Consider the following 14,780-nt stretch of genomic DNA (forward strand, 5'->3'; position numbering starts at 1 on the left):
GCCAACTTTAGAAACATTTCCGCTTTCAGAGAGTTAAATTTGTCTTTTTTACAATCAACTGCAACTTTTGCCTTTCTTTAGAAAGGACAACAAAAAGATTTCACGCACAACTTGCCCTGAACAAAGAGACCTCACGCCAGTTTCTTCTGTTGTAGACTGACAACAGGGGTGGGGGGAGGACCTAATTTTATACACACTTGGGGGGCTAGTTCTGAAAACTAACTTGAGCTTTATGAATGACTACATAGGACAGATATACAGTTAAGTATCTGAAGCGCGTTGGGATCGACAGAGGAAAGCGCAGTATAAGAGCTAAGTTTTATGATAGGTAAAGTGTATGTAGCTACACTAAGTGTATCCGTAAAGTAGAATAAAATACATCTAGCTAGATAAATTAAATGTATCTGTAAAGTATATTAAGGTATATCTAGCCATATACAAAGTATATCTTGATATAAAGTATATTTATAGTTAAACCTATATGTCTGTTTTTCTGTATAGCTATTTACAGATATATATGTATGTAAAATGAAAACAGGCTGGTCAAACTGCTGACCATTTGATTTTTTTTTTTTAATTAGGCGATGGACAATGTCTCCCTCAAAGTCACAACAATTATCCCTAACCACAGAAAAGGGATACTTTTAAACTTGCTTTAAATTGAATCCATGATGGATACATTTTAACGCACACAGTGAGAATTGGCAGAGCTGTAGTTTGCATATGCACAAACAGAACGGATACCAATTTATAACCTTTCCTTTCCCTTCCTTTCCAAAATACTGAGCTGCCTTAATGTTGAGGGAAATTTTTCTTTTCTTTTTCCTTTCTCCTATTAGGACTTTTCCTTCCTGATATTCTCAGGGATCCAACAAAGACTGAACTTTCTCTGGTCCTGTCAAAAAGGGGCCATTTTCATCTGCCTCACCAAAATAAATAATTAAATATGGCTGCCACCCTAAAAAAAACCCCAAAGCTGATTATCAGGGTCCTCGATAAGATTAGCATAACGCACAAGGACAACGTTTCTCAAAGTTATCGTCTCTGCGTTACTGATTAAAATGGAGGAGGCGGGAGGCTGCAGCGGGCTGGCCGTGGGCAAAAGCGTAACATTGGTGTACTGGGGAGCAGCGAACCCGGCACCAACGAAGATTCAAACAATCCCCACCGCCCCGGCACCCCGCTCCCTTCAGCTCAGAGCCCGGCTCGCAGCCTCCGCGAGATCAGGCAGAAGCAGCGGGTCCCGCTGGTGCTGGTTCCGCAAATGGCCTCCTATTCAAAGCCAGCAAGTCCCATTCCTAACTCTGTGCCTAATTTGCGTGTGGTAGGATTTGCTCTTTTCCCTCCTTCTTTCTCGCGCTCCCCGACCCCCGCATCCCCTTCCATTTATCAAAGTTGTAGCGGGGGAAGTTCCCGAATCCGTGCGAAGGCCAGAGATGTCTCAGAACGGTGGTTGCTGGGCTCTGGTTACTTCCAGGTCCAACCTGGAGCTAAGAGAACTCATTGTCTGGTGGTCCAGTACTTTCCCGGCTTGGATTTACAGTCCAACCCCGACGTGATGAGTCCTGGCGAAGCAAAAGCATAGCAAGCAACAGTGGGATTCAAAACCGCACCCTTAGCCAAAACAAAAACTTCTCGCGTTTGGTTAAGGAGGGAGGCGATCCTGCACAATTCAGCCATTCCTCGGCTCCCAACAGTTACCCAGGGAAACAATTCTTGGTCGTGATCTAAATGATTTTTTGTCTCTAGGCTGATCACACATTTTTTCACTTGCAGGCTGGCTTTACGTACTTTTCCTCTCCTCTTACACCTATTGAATGGTTAGATATAAACAAGCTACATGTGTCAGAAGCTACAGGGATCTCCTTTGGAGATTGTGTGTGTGTATGTATACACCCCCGTACATATGCATATAAATGGCTGCACACTCTTCAGCATAGTCCTCTTACTAACATAGAATTTAGTGGTTAAAATGCAGCTCTTCATTTTTAGGTAGTATAATGATTCTTCTGCCTCTCCTAAAAAATTCCCCTACAATAGTGAAATTGAATTTGTTGTCAGATTAATACAAACGCTTGAGGCCTGTCTGGAAAACCATTATCATTCACTGGCTAGAAAAAAATGCTCTCATTCCTTTAAAACCCAACAACACAAACTTTCTATCTAATTCTCCTTAGCAGAATCAGAAAGGAAGAGGATTGACTTACCCCTGAATGGATGATTACGCTGGGGAAGGGGAACTTTTTAGAAGATGTTTGTTTGATAGCAGTACAGACAGATGCAATTCATTGGCGAAGCTGATTGCCAGTAACGCTATAGATTAGCATGGGGTCTGTAGCACACAGATTCTGATCAATACCCCTGCACTCACATGCCAGATGGTTTTGGTAAGGACAAAAATAAAGTAGCTCAAATCAACTCACTATTATTGTATCTTTTTGTGCTTCTCTCATAACCCTAGTTGGAGAATAAATGTGTTTCTGGTCTTTCTACATTCAAAGAATTGCAGGCATTTTTGAATATTCTGAAAATGGCTAAAATAGTCTCTAAAATAGGTGTTGTGTGTGTTATCAGCAAGATAAGTGAAGACTGTGAGATTTGTTTACTTCTGTAAATATACATGTAGTTTATTTTACATTAATCATGTATATCTGCCAAGCTTTAGTTGCTGATATATTTAATCTAGTTGGAAGTATTTATATCTCATTAATTTGCCCGATATCTTGATTTAAGAACAAAATAGAACATGAAACACCTTATTTTCAAAATATTTGTATAATATCTACTTTTATCACACTGTTATGCACTGTGATTATACCCTCCAACTATCTGTATCATATTTAAAGTGGAATATTACATGTGCTTTGCTATACTATTTTACAGGATAGTTTGGCCAAATATTATTAATGAAGGAATTGTATTGACCATATATCACAGTTTCTGCATTGTTTACCAATATATTGAAAAATCATTCCAACGGGGGAAATAACTCAATGGAATCAAGAGAGTAAAATATGGACTCTTAAATTCTGCAAAGTGCAGTTTGCAAAAATCTTCTCGTGGCCTTTGGAGCTGTAGTTTTCATCTAACGGTACCATTACAAAACCCACAAAATAAATTAACACTTTAAAAAAATGTGACTGCTATCAAAATTGCCCCTGTATAAATGAACCTGAATGGGAACACACAATTCAATATTTTACTAAAAGGGGAGGAGAGACTTCATTTAAAACTAGGACCTTAGACTGTGGTTCATTCAGTCTGTGCATCTCTCATGTAAATGTTTGCTAAGGGTAAACCTCAAAATGTCCCGTTTCCATTAGAAACTAAACGTGAAACCTGTCGAAATCCTGCCCGGTTGATACACAAAGGAAGAAATAGGATTGCATGATTTCACAGAGAAACCCAGTATTGATCCGGAGGTGGGAGCGTGCAACAACTCACCTTTAAACTCCGTCACACGTGATCATTCCCAAGCCCAGAAGTGCAGCTCACAGGGTATATCTTGATCATGATAGAAAATAGGTTTATTTTACAGTTTACACACTCCCACCCCCGCACCTCAAAACCACTCCCAGAAAAGGAAGAGAAATAATATGCTAATTTATTGATGTAAGAAGAGCTTCTTATTTGTGCAAGTGTGAAGTTAGTTGGGTTAGACCTTTGCATATGAAGCACAGATTACAAAAGCCATTAAGAACAGCTGTACTTCAGGATGGCTTTTTTAAAACTTCATGGTATGCTTCAGGAAATGTACAAGCACCTTGGGTATCAATGGTGACACCAACCAACGAGGGACTATGACCTTGCAATAGCATGAGCTTTTGTAGTGAATTATAGATGCCTGACAACCAAGGCGATCCACCTTTATAAATATAGAGAATGAAACAATTTACTAAAAAGATCTGGCGCAAGAGGGAAGGAAGGGTCAGTTAAGAAAATACTTGCACTGACCAGAACTCTCTGAAGTTGACCCCATAACATTAGTGTATATTCATGTGAGGGGATGTTTTCTCCCTGTGCAGATAGCAGGAGAAAGGGAAAGATCAAGGGAGAGTCAGAAGTGTTTTCCAGATTAATCAAACCTTTTTCTAGCCAAGATGGCACATACAGTATTTTGGACACTTTTCCTTCTTTTCTTATCAAGTTTTCTCTAACAGCTGGAAGTGGTTGGAAGGGGCTGCCTTAAGAAGACCCCCTGCTCTTCTTTTGACAGCTGATAAAAAGAAAATAGGTCACGCTTTTCAAACTTATGTCCACCCTGCCCTTAATTACTGTCTCTGTAAACAAAGGCAACATCTGCGCAACCTCAGCCTGTTCAAACCTCCAGAATAACACAGGGAGAGCAACCTGCTCCTCAAGAATCTGTTACTTTGGGGGGCAGGCAGGGGCTGTTGGCTGCAATGCCCTTTCTCTTGGTGATTGTCTTTCTTCACGGTTTACAGAGGACACAGATTCAAGGAATAGATATGGAGAGGGGCTTTTGAAGAGAGGAGGGAAAAGTGAGAGACAGGCCCTGGTCATGCCTTCCGAATCCACTGATCCATTTCAGAACAGAATTAGGACTATGCAAAAAGTGTATTACCTTCTGGAACGCAGAGATTGCAGAGCCATATGGCAGCGTGTGCTGCATAATGCCTGGCTTTTCTTGAGAGAAAAAGTGGTACACAGCTTTTTAAAAAGTCAAACGAGCCCGAAGCAGGCTGTTCAGACGTGCTGCAGAACTGGGGGGAGCTGCAAAACTTCGTCACTACAAGTAATTAGAACATGAAGCTAGACTCTTTGGGGGCATTGTGTTTACGGGGTCCTTCACTTTAGTTTAAAAAAAAATCATATCTGGAGTGCCGAAAGATCCAGCTTTGTTTTGCAGTCTGCAGGGATCCAGAGAGACGGAATACTGTAATAAAGGAGCGATTTGTGAGAATAAACTTAAAACAATGCCTCTGTCCTAAGTTGGCTGGCGCTGTGCAAACGCCACCCGCCCAGACTTTGTGATGGGGTTAAAATAGTGACCCTCGGTTGGCAAGCACGGTGCAGAGCCAGTTCAGAGGGGGGTGCCCTCTGGGTGACACTGAATTACAAGACAGCAGCAAACGGCCGCTTACACGAGTATTTGTGTCAAGTCACGATTGTAGCATCTTACTTTGGACTATTACTGAGAGCAAATTCTGCGTCCTGATTCGCGGCTGCTGGGGTGGAGGTGGAGGGGGGCGCTTTCCCAGGCTCGGAGAGACAGCGCCTGCCTTTCCCCCGGACAAGGGGGACGCTGCATCTTTAAACTCGCTCTCTCGCTCTCTCCTTGACGTTTGATTCCAGTGTGTGTGTGGGGGGGGGGAAGGCGCTCTGAAATCTCAGCCAAGCTTTAAGCCTCCAGTCCCACCCTTCCCCTCGCCCATTGGAGGGCTCTCCCCGACAAAGCGAGGGCTCAGCATTCCCTCCCTGGGCTCTGGCTGGGCTGCCTGTCAGTCCTGGCCCAAGCCCTGCCCAGCCGGGCTAAGCTAGGTTGTTTGAGCAGCAAACCCACTCTGGACAGCTCCAGCTACCTAAACAGAAGACGTAAGAGGAGGAAAGCGCTAGGACATGGCGAGGGAACGGCGCTGGCCCGGCTGATAGAGACTGGTGATTCCCCCCCACCCCCACCCCTCACACACACACACACACGCGCACACCCTTCCCCCTGCCCACACACACACACACACACACACACAACTGAGAGGCCTTATTTTACACCCCCCCCGCCCCCCAGCTCCGAGCATCCCGCCAGCCCAGCACCCCCATGGACTGAATGAAGACTGCCTACACCGCCTATCGATGCCTCACCAAAGAGCTGGATGCCTGCGCCATGAACCCGGAGATGACAATGGACAGCCTGGGCAGTTTGCACGGGGCAGCCAGCCATGAGCAGGATTTGCTGGGCAGCCCTAGCCCGCACCACCCCAGCCGCAGCGCCGGATCGCTACGGGTCCACCCTCCTCCTTCGCACCAGGACTTAGCTTCTGCCTCGTCCCGCTCGGCCATGGTGTCCAGCATGGCTTCCCTGCTCGACGGGGCAGGGGACTACCGCCCGGAGCTGTCCATCCCCCTCCACCATGCCATGAGCATGCCCTGTGACTCCTCGCCCCCTGGCATGGGCATGAGCAGCACCTACACCACTCTGACTCCTCTCCAGCCCCTGCCGCCCATCTCCACCGTCTCCGACAAGTTCCACCACCCCCATCACCACCCCCATGCCCACCACCCCCATCACCACCACCACCCCCATCAGCGCCTCTCCGGCAATGTCAGCGGGAGCTTCACCCTGATGAGGGACGAGCGGGGGCTGCCGGCCATGAACAACCTCTACAGCCCCTACAAGGAGATGCCCGGCATGGGGCAGAGCCTGTCCCCCTTGGCTGGCACCCCCCTGGGCAACGGATTGGGGTCCATCCACAACACCCAGCAGAGCCTCCATACCTATGGACCCCCCAGCCACGACAAGATGCTCAGCCCCAACTTTGATGCCCACACTGCCATGCTGGCCAGGGGTGAGCAGCACCTCTCCCGGGGGCTGGCTACCCCCCCTGCGGCCATGATGTCCCACTTAAACGGTATGCACCATCCTGGACACCCTGGCCATGCTCAGCCTCACGGGCCCGTGTTGGCTTCCAGCCGGGAAAGGCCGCCCTCCTCCTCCGGAGCTCAAGTTAACAACTCTGGGCAGTTAGAAGAGATCAACACCAAAGAAGTGGCCCAAAGGATCACTGCAGAGCTGAAGCGCTACAGCATCCCCCAGGCGATTTTTGCCCAGAGGGTGCTGTGCCGTTCTCAGGGGACCCTTTCAGACCTTCTAAGGAACCCTAAACCTTGGAGTAAGCTGAAATCTGGCAGGGAGACGTTCAGGAGAATGTGGAAATGGCTGCAGGAACCCGAGTTCCAGAGAATGTCAGCCTTAAGACTTGCAGGTGAGTTCTGGCACCCGTAATACGATCTCTGTGCACATGCAAATAGACAAAGCGTCCCAGGGAAAGAGCCACTGAACAGTGTAGTGTGATGCTGCCGGTACAGGCTTTAGGCACAGCCTAGTGCTTGATGTATTCAAGGGGCTGTTTTTTTAAGGAGCTGCACGATGAGTAGATTGCCCTTGTCTTGGTTTAACGTCTCCCTTTAATAGTCTTAATCTGACTACTTCGAGCTACTGGGTGCTACCAGACTGGCTTGTCTGGTGGCACTGCTAAGAGGACAATGGTTTGGATGTTTTGTTTTCACCCTGCTCTGTAATCTTTACACATGATCTGGGCTAGAATAGTGCCGAGTTTTTGACATTTCCTATTGCACTTGGAAAATCCCCAGTACGCCCAGCAAAAGGCTCTTCAGTTTTGACCCACGATAAGGATGCATGGTAGGTACATTGCATCCTTATTTCTAGGGTAGATGTGTTTTGTTTTGTTTATTTCTCTCGGAAAACTTCCTTGGACATAACGAGAGGTCCCGGGGTGGTGTCGGATGTATTTTATCAATTTTAGGAAAGGAAAAAGCAACAGATCCTGGGAAATCTCTTATAAAGAATGACGCATTTTGTGAGGGGCAGTTTTAGAATAGCTGTTCTCCAGGCTTTGAGTGCTTCCGTTTGATATTTTTTACCCACAGCGCCAGTATCTTTCATTTCTGGTAGTAGTAGCTGTCGCATCAACGCATTTATTAGACAAATCACAAAATGTGTATTTCCTTTGCACGGCGGAGGTTGTGTGAATCATTTCCAAGTCTCCTAGATTCCTCAGTGAAAGGAAGCACATTAGGAGTGTGATACATTACGCGCCGAGAAATTAAGCTATAGATTATTGCATGCAAAAGTGTAAGGCTGCACTACCCTCTTTGCAGACACGGGCGCTTATTTTTGTACAGAGCAGAGAGCTGGATTTGAAGCCGAGGGAGAAGACAATCACACTTGGTACATTGTTCTAATGTGAGGTGAGCTGTTTTGTGCTCCCTCTGCTGTAATCAAAGAGAAGTACAACCCTCTATTGTTCTAAGATTACAAGAAATCGTCCATTAAGGTTGCTATTCGAGGGAGAGTGGGGGATAATAATACAGATGGTTGGAAAATAAATCGCTATCTGGAAAAGTGTACATGGGATTATGTATAGATGTTTCTTTGCTGGATATAGTGTGCAGTGGAGGAGCGAACCGATAGAATATTTATGCTTCAAAAAATAGACTTGTCAAGACTGGAAAAACCTATATTCTGGGGGGGGGGGAAGATCTCTTTTCATACAGAGAGGAGAAAGTGACTGCCTAGAGGAACATCTGCAGTCCTTTCAGCATTGCTTTGGCTCTACATCTGGAAAGAAAGACATGCAGGCAAGAATTAACATATCTGCATTAATTGGAATTTGCTTCGCTGTCCCATCACATTTTAACATAATACATAAAATATTGGCAACCTGTTTCTAACACATACTAGCCCTTTACCACAAACTTGTTCCCATTATATAATAGTGTGTGTGGCTCGTTTTTATAATGTGACAGCTGCATATTTACAAATGCATTTTAGAAGGGATTTCTACTCTGACAACTACCTAGTTCACCTGTGGTTGGATTGATTCCAATCTGTACCAAGTAATCGTTTGGTATTATTGATTAGCAGAGGGCAAATAGGAAACAACCTTTCGGAAAGATTACTTTTTGCTTCAAAATCCACCCTCCATTTGTGCGCAGAGGGGGTCGTGGTGGTGGTTGTGTTTTCCTGGTTGTGTCAAATCCTGAGTGAAGTTCTTTCTGGAGCTTCTGATATGATTTCTTACTAATTATAATTATTGATTAATATTAATTGTTATTATTACCTACTACATCGTGGAAATAAACGCAAAAGGTAGGGGAAGTTGTGTGCCTTGTTGTTGTTAACAATGTCCCATTGAAACCTGGTGTGAGATTTGAAATCCTTTGTTTCTAATTGTGTGTGTGTGTAGTTGGCACACTTTCTAACAAAGCTATTTGGAAACACTATACAATGAAAGGCAAGTTCCACTCCCTTCCTCTTTTCTCATGCGGTCTTAGGGACAATTCATGTGTGAGAAGTCCAGAGTGAATAGATCTCTTCGGCCTATCTCAGTGGTCGGTGGGATTCTTGCAGTGCGTCTCTGGAAGTGGTGTAGCTGATATGGCAAGCTTTGTGTGAACCACGATTCCCCCCCCCCCAAGTGCAACGTACAAAACAGAGAAGTTGGGGCTCTATTCCGATTCATTTAGAGATGCCGTTTGGAATTGGTCAGAGTTGCTAAATTTGCAGGATGAGGTCTGATCGTTCACTTGAAGTCCTGAATAAAGAAAAGAGGCATATAAAATATATTGCTCTTGAGAGGCGTTTAAATAGATGCATACAAGTATCCGGATTGTATCTAGTATCTAAAGTAAGGTGAGATTTTGCCATTTATTGTGTGGTTTTATTAGCAACAACAAGTGGGTCAAGGACTTCCTGTATATCATCGGAGACTATTGTTTCGGTCAATAGATCACACTCCTGTAGTAAGATATGCCGTAGCGGGGATTTGGGTGAGTAGCTATTATGTACTCGGTGTAGCTACAGGGGCTGGGGGCTGGGGGGAGAACAGAAGCCATCTCTCCATGCATTATTGATAGAAAACTCTGCACGCCCCACAACTGGAGATGCCAGCGTCACTTTGGTTTGGGTTAAACAGGCACAGACCCGGAGCCTCAGCTTTCGGATCTATATCCACCACTGAGGGCCTTGGAGATTTTCAGGGGGAAGGAGGCGGCCCAAAACCACCTGGGTACATTCATTTTTACAGCAGTGCTGTGGGCTTGGTTATTTTTCCCCCTTCAATTCCTATGGCCCCGTCTGGCCAGGGGAGGAGGGAAAGAGCACGGGACTGGGAAGGTGATTTTGTTCTTGACTTCGTAGGCTATTAAAAATTCATGGTATCTTCTCTAACACACCCAGGGCGAGAGGGGGTTGTGTATTTATCCCTCCGCCTTTTCAGCATTATGAATGTATCTCGCCGCAGAGTCTGTGTGTGTCTGCGGCGCTGGGATCCTGGAAGTAGAATCAATTCTGGGATCTTTTCGGAGGGAGGCTCTCAGGAGTGCGATGTACGTTTAATGTTACTAATCAAATTATGATGCCTTCGAAGCGGGAGAGATCACGCGTTAATGGTTTTCACCTTTGTGATACAATCACTTAGGCGCGCACACACGAAATTGAACGATTTTCAATTAGGGAAACATCACTAGTGAAGGCAGAGGAGATCTGCATACAGTAATGTGGTGACGAATATGCCAGTCGCCTTATCTACATCGGGGAAGAAAATTAAAACTAAAGCCAGTCATCTGCTATAAGAAAAGGAGGACTTGTGGCGCCTTAGAGACTAACACATTTATTTGAGCCTAAGCTTTCGTGGGCTACAGCTCACTTCATCGGATGCATGCAGTGAAAAGTACAGTCATGAATGCATCCGATGAAGTGAGCTGTAGCTCACAAAAGCTTAGGCTCAAATAAATGGGTTAGTCTCTAAGGTGACACAAGTCCTCCTTTTCTTTTTGCGGATACAGACTAACACGGCTGCTACTCTGAAACCTGTCATCTGCTTTTGCTTTCATGGGGGAGGGGTAACTTGCGGCGCTAATTCTAACATGCGACTTTTCCTTCAGTTAGCTCATTTAGGACATTGTCATTTCGATTAACATCCAGCGTGTCCCAGCCTCCGTCCCTCGACAAGAGTGCCGTTCGCGTGGCGGATGCACATGCCAGATCCCTGCAACTGGCGTTGTTTTCTCGGCCCAGTTAGACACACGGTCCCTTTGACACCAAAGGAAAGAGCAATCATGGTTAGGTGGCGAACTCCACAGTCCAGACCCTGTCCTGCTCCTGTTGAAGTCAGTGGGATTTCGGCTGCTTTCTGGGACGGCAGGCTTGGGCTGTAACTTTTCATATTTGAAGCCCTGTTAATTTATGTTAACCGCCCCCCTTCCAGCTAAACCCAGAGAGGGTAGAAAAGAAGTAAAGGGACACATCTAATAGTTGTTAATGATTATGGATAAGATTTCCTAATATTTTAACCTATTCCTATAATTACATTAGACAGAGAGTTCACATTTCTCTGCAGCTGTTTCAGTGAGAGAACAGACATTTATGAATGTGTGTGTGTGGACACACACAATCTCAGCTCTGGCTGCACATATGGGAATAGCCTTATGCCTGTATGTGTAACCACATCTTATCCTATAATATCATATTGCAATATTCTATTATAACCAATGAAAAACATAATCCTGTACCTACGGTGTCAAGTCACTTGAGTCAATATGCACCTTGCGCCCTATAGAAACGTGCATTAACATTTGTACATAACCCAGACATACTTTTGCTTGATGGTCTGATCAAATTAATAATTGAAGGGCTAGCTCACTACTGTCCTTGTCTTTTCGAGTCCCCTGTGAATCAATAACACCTTTCTAATATGCATTAGTGCTGGGTCCCTGAGAGCATTGAGGGTAGGAGAGAGAGAACACCACACGCGAAATAACCTGGGGAACAGGATCTCATAAAGCGAGAAGGCTCCAACATTTATTTTTATTCCAGTCTTTCCAACCATGTGGTTATGTCACTTTTCTCAAACAAATGTGTATATGGAGGGAGATCGATGCTGATAATGTTTAGAAGATTAAAAGAGCATTAATGCTGGCAACAGTAACATAAACGTGTGGACCCAGTTTTCATTGATCTGGAACCTGATCCGGCTTGTTTCCAGTAAAGCTGATGGCGCTGGCTTTCCCAGCACAAGACTCCCCTATCGTGTGTGTGTGTGTGTGTGTCGCAATCCTTCCCTCTCCCCATACCTTGCGAACCTTCCCAAAACATTGGCTGAGCAGATTGTGAAAGATAATGGCCAACATGGCGATTCACCCTACAAGCCACGTTTCGGTTCCCCGAGGGAGCCGATCCTGCAGCCCTGCGGGGAAGCAGGCTGCGGGTCGGGCCTCGGGTTCGCTCTCAGCTCTCCCCCAGGAGTGGTGCCAAGAGGCGACCATACGGCTGGGTGCTTTGCTTCAGTGCGGTACTAAGCTAGCAGAAGGACAGGCCGGCGTTAGAGGGGACGCTTTTCACTTGGACCAGTACAAAATGACCCCCGTGCCTGTCTCATCCTCCTAGGAGATGGCTCTCAGTGTGAAAGCTGCCAGCTCCGGACAGAAGCTGTCTGACACGGCGTCAGGCTAATGGGGACAGATTGAAGTGGGGCTTCCATCACCCCTCTTCCCAATGCCTTCTCTCAGCCCCCAAATCTGGACAGTTGCTGCGGTGCATGCGCAGTCGTTGCTTTCCCTAACTTTGTTTAAAAACTCTGCATACTATAAATGACTGTATGTACGTGATGTCCATGTACATACAGCAAGCCAGCCTTAACTAGTCACAGGAGCTAACAAGGAGTGTGTGCTCTTAGACCAATACAGAGGGTTTTAAAAACTCCCTACACAGGTAAATTACACAGTAGACAGTTGCTCTCTGAGCAATAACAAACATTTTACACACTTCTAAATAATCGGCCTTCTTTTTGTTTTTCTACTTCTTTGTGTTCATTTTTTCAAAGCTTCAATACAATCAAATATTTTGGGGGTAACGATCCGATGAACCACACAAAAGTTTCAGCGTTAAGAGTTTATTTGACATCCCTGTGTAGTCTAGCAGCGAGGGAATGGAAATTATTTCACTTCTTGACCCCAGAGGACTATGGCCTCTGAAAGCCCTACCCAAAATTGTGAATAAGGAGGAAATTCCAACTTTAAACTTGGATTTCTTTCTTTCTTTCTTTCTTTCTTTCTTTCTTTCTTTCTTTCTTTCTTTCAGGTTTAGGTAAAAATTTATACATTTGCTCTCTCTCTCTCTCTCTCTCTCTCTCTCTCTGTGTCGCACACTCACGCACAATACACACGTTCTTGCTATATAGTTCTTTCCACCCTTCTCCCAAAAATATTTCAGTTCAGAACAAAACCAGATGTATACAGTGGATCCGAGTTCGTTTGTTTGTGGCTAAGATGGAGCCTCAAAATGAGATGGATGGTGGGGTTTTGCGTTTGTTTGTTCGTTCGTTTGGTTTGTTTGTTTGTTTTGATCATTCGTTTTTAAGGGTATTTAGATCGCCATCTAAAGAATTTTGTGTTTTGAATTGGAAGTATCCAAGCATTATTTAAACAAAAAAACAACACCTTTACATATGACAAACTAAAACCAAACATAAAAACTCAGCAACGATAAATCTGTCTCCCCCCGATTCTCCTTCTAAATGGTGCTCTCCAGGTGTTTTTTCCCTCGTGGGTAGGTGGATAGCCTCTGGGACGGAGGGAGTTCTGCAAAGGACTTGTTTGTCGTTTCATTTTTGTGGCTTCCTGCACAGAATAGTTTGGCAAGTCCCTCAAGCCGTGGTTTTCAGCTGATCTGAGCCGGGCTCCCAGGCAGGTAAAGTCTGCTGGAAGATCCTAGCTAGCCGGGTGTAGAAGAGGGGAACGGCTTAGCCCAGACCTAGCCCCTGTACAATGTCCGATGAGAGGTGATGGGGCAAGGCAGCTTTGGATTTCCATCCGTGCCACCAGTGTGTTCCTGCCGCTTATCCTTCTCCAGTCGCATTACAGCATTGCCACCGGCTCTGGAGCTAGCTGCTGTCTGGAAATGCGAGTCTCCCCCAGCGCTGTCGGTGCAGGGAGGGGTCACCTCCACAGATCCGGGATGCTCTGTGAACCTGCAAAATCTCGGAGCGGATGGGAGCGGGCAGATGGGCTGGAAGATACAGATGGTCTATACTGTACTCTGGCTCCCCGGTAAAACCAGGGCGCGTTTACTCCCTGACCTCAGGTGGTAACAGTGAAACGCCCTTGATGGGTTTTGTGTGTGTGTGTGTAATATATTTAATTATTGCTTATACATCCAACCCCCTCCCTCCAGCAGCCCACTTTCTGTAACCGTGGCCTACGCATTTTGTTGCTTGCCTTTAGGGCATTGCAAGCAGGGAGCCCCACCGGTTCAGGGAGCTCGTTGAGGGCAGACCTTTCGTGCCAAGAGTGCCCTGTTTCACGCACATCCCATCCCAGCACCCATCCGTGCCATGTGCCCGTCCAGCCTGGCGCCTGATTCTCCCGGGGAGAGGAGACCCGCGTAGGCAGGCCCGGAGAGAGTCCCAGCGGGGAAGGACCTTTGTAAATGACAGCGTCCTCCGGGGCGTGGATCTCCGGCCAGCCCGTGCGACTATGCAGCCTCGCTGCCTCAGCGTTTGCTTTTCCCTTCTCCTCTTTCTTCTTCTTTCGACCCTGACTTTCCCCTTGAAGGAGAGGAAGAACCCAAACGCTGCCCAGGTTACAGTAACACTGCGACCGCATGCCGTCCTCTTTCCTGCCAGGTCTATCAAATGTAGCTAAGCTGTGTTATCTTCCGGGAGAACCCCGTCCCTGCTCTCAGGTAACGCCAGCGGTGTGGCTCTTCCTAGTGTTTATTTTTTTCATGGATTATGAAGAGGTCGGTTGCTCATCTCCAACCGTTTCTGTACTTGAATTATCAGAATTGCTTAATAGCTTTATGGCCTTCCGTGCATAGTTTGATATCTATCTGCAGTGTTTGCCCAGCTCTTAGAGATGTGTAAGAAGCTCAGGCGGTACAGATTTCAGTCATGATCTGGGATTTATGGAACATAAATATAGCTAAAGCTATACATAGATCTCTATGGGTCAAATCCCATTCATTTTGCAGCTGATTTTAATAAGGCCAAGATCTGGCTCCCATGTCTCCCTTAAGGAATTAG

General features: G+C 45.9%; 1 protein-coding gene and 1 long non-coding RNA gene across 3 annotated transcripts in view; one reads left to right on the forward strand and one right to left on the reverse strand.

The window, feature by feature from the left end:
- Positions 1 to 526: 526 nt before the first annotated feature.
- On the reverse strand, positions 527 to 5,280 carry LOC311520363. 2 transcript variants are annotated; one of them, XR_014711567.1, is made up of 5 exons: positions 5,144 to 5,280; positions 4,586 to 4,897; positions 3,955 to 4,017; positions 3,445 to 3,504; positions 527 to 1,565 (listed from the first exon to the last, which is right to left on the reverse strand). It is a non-coding gene; the product is annotated as an uncharacterized lncRNA (long non-coding RNA). The 2 variants fall into 2 exon arrangements; XR_014711566.1 differs by lacking the exon at positions 3,955 to 4,017.
- Positions 5,281 to 5,785: 505 nt separating this feature from the next.
- ONECUT2 (one cut homeobox 2) overlaps positions 5,786 to 14,780 on the forward strand; it is a gene marked incomplete at its 5' end in the record, with an annotated part of 43,433 nt that continues 34,438 nt past the window's right edge. Inside the window, one exon of the mRNA XM_084627781.1 lies at positions 5,786 to 6,941. Within this exon, the coding sequence (XP_084483907.1) occupies positions 5,786 to 6,941 (1,156 nt within the window). The remainder of the gene's footprint in view (positions 6,942 to 14,780) is intronic.

The sequence above is a fragment of the Lepidochelys olivacea genome, assembly GCF_965140295.1.
Source record: "Lepidochelys olivacea isolate rLepOli2 genome assembly, chromosome: 5".
In the NCBI taxonomy this organism is placed as follows: domain Eukaryota; kingdom Metazoa; phylum Chordata; order Testudines; family Cheloniidae; genus Lepidochelys; species Lepidochelys olivacea.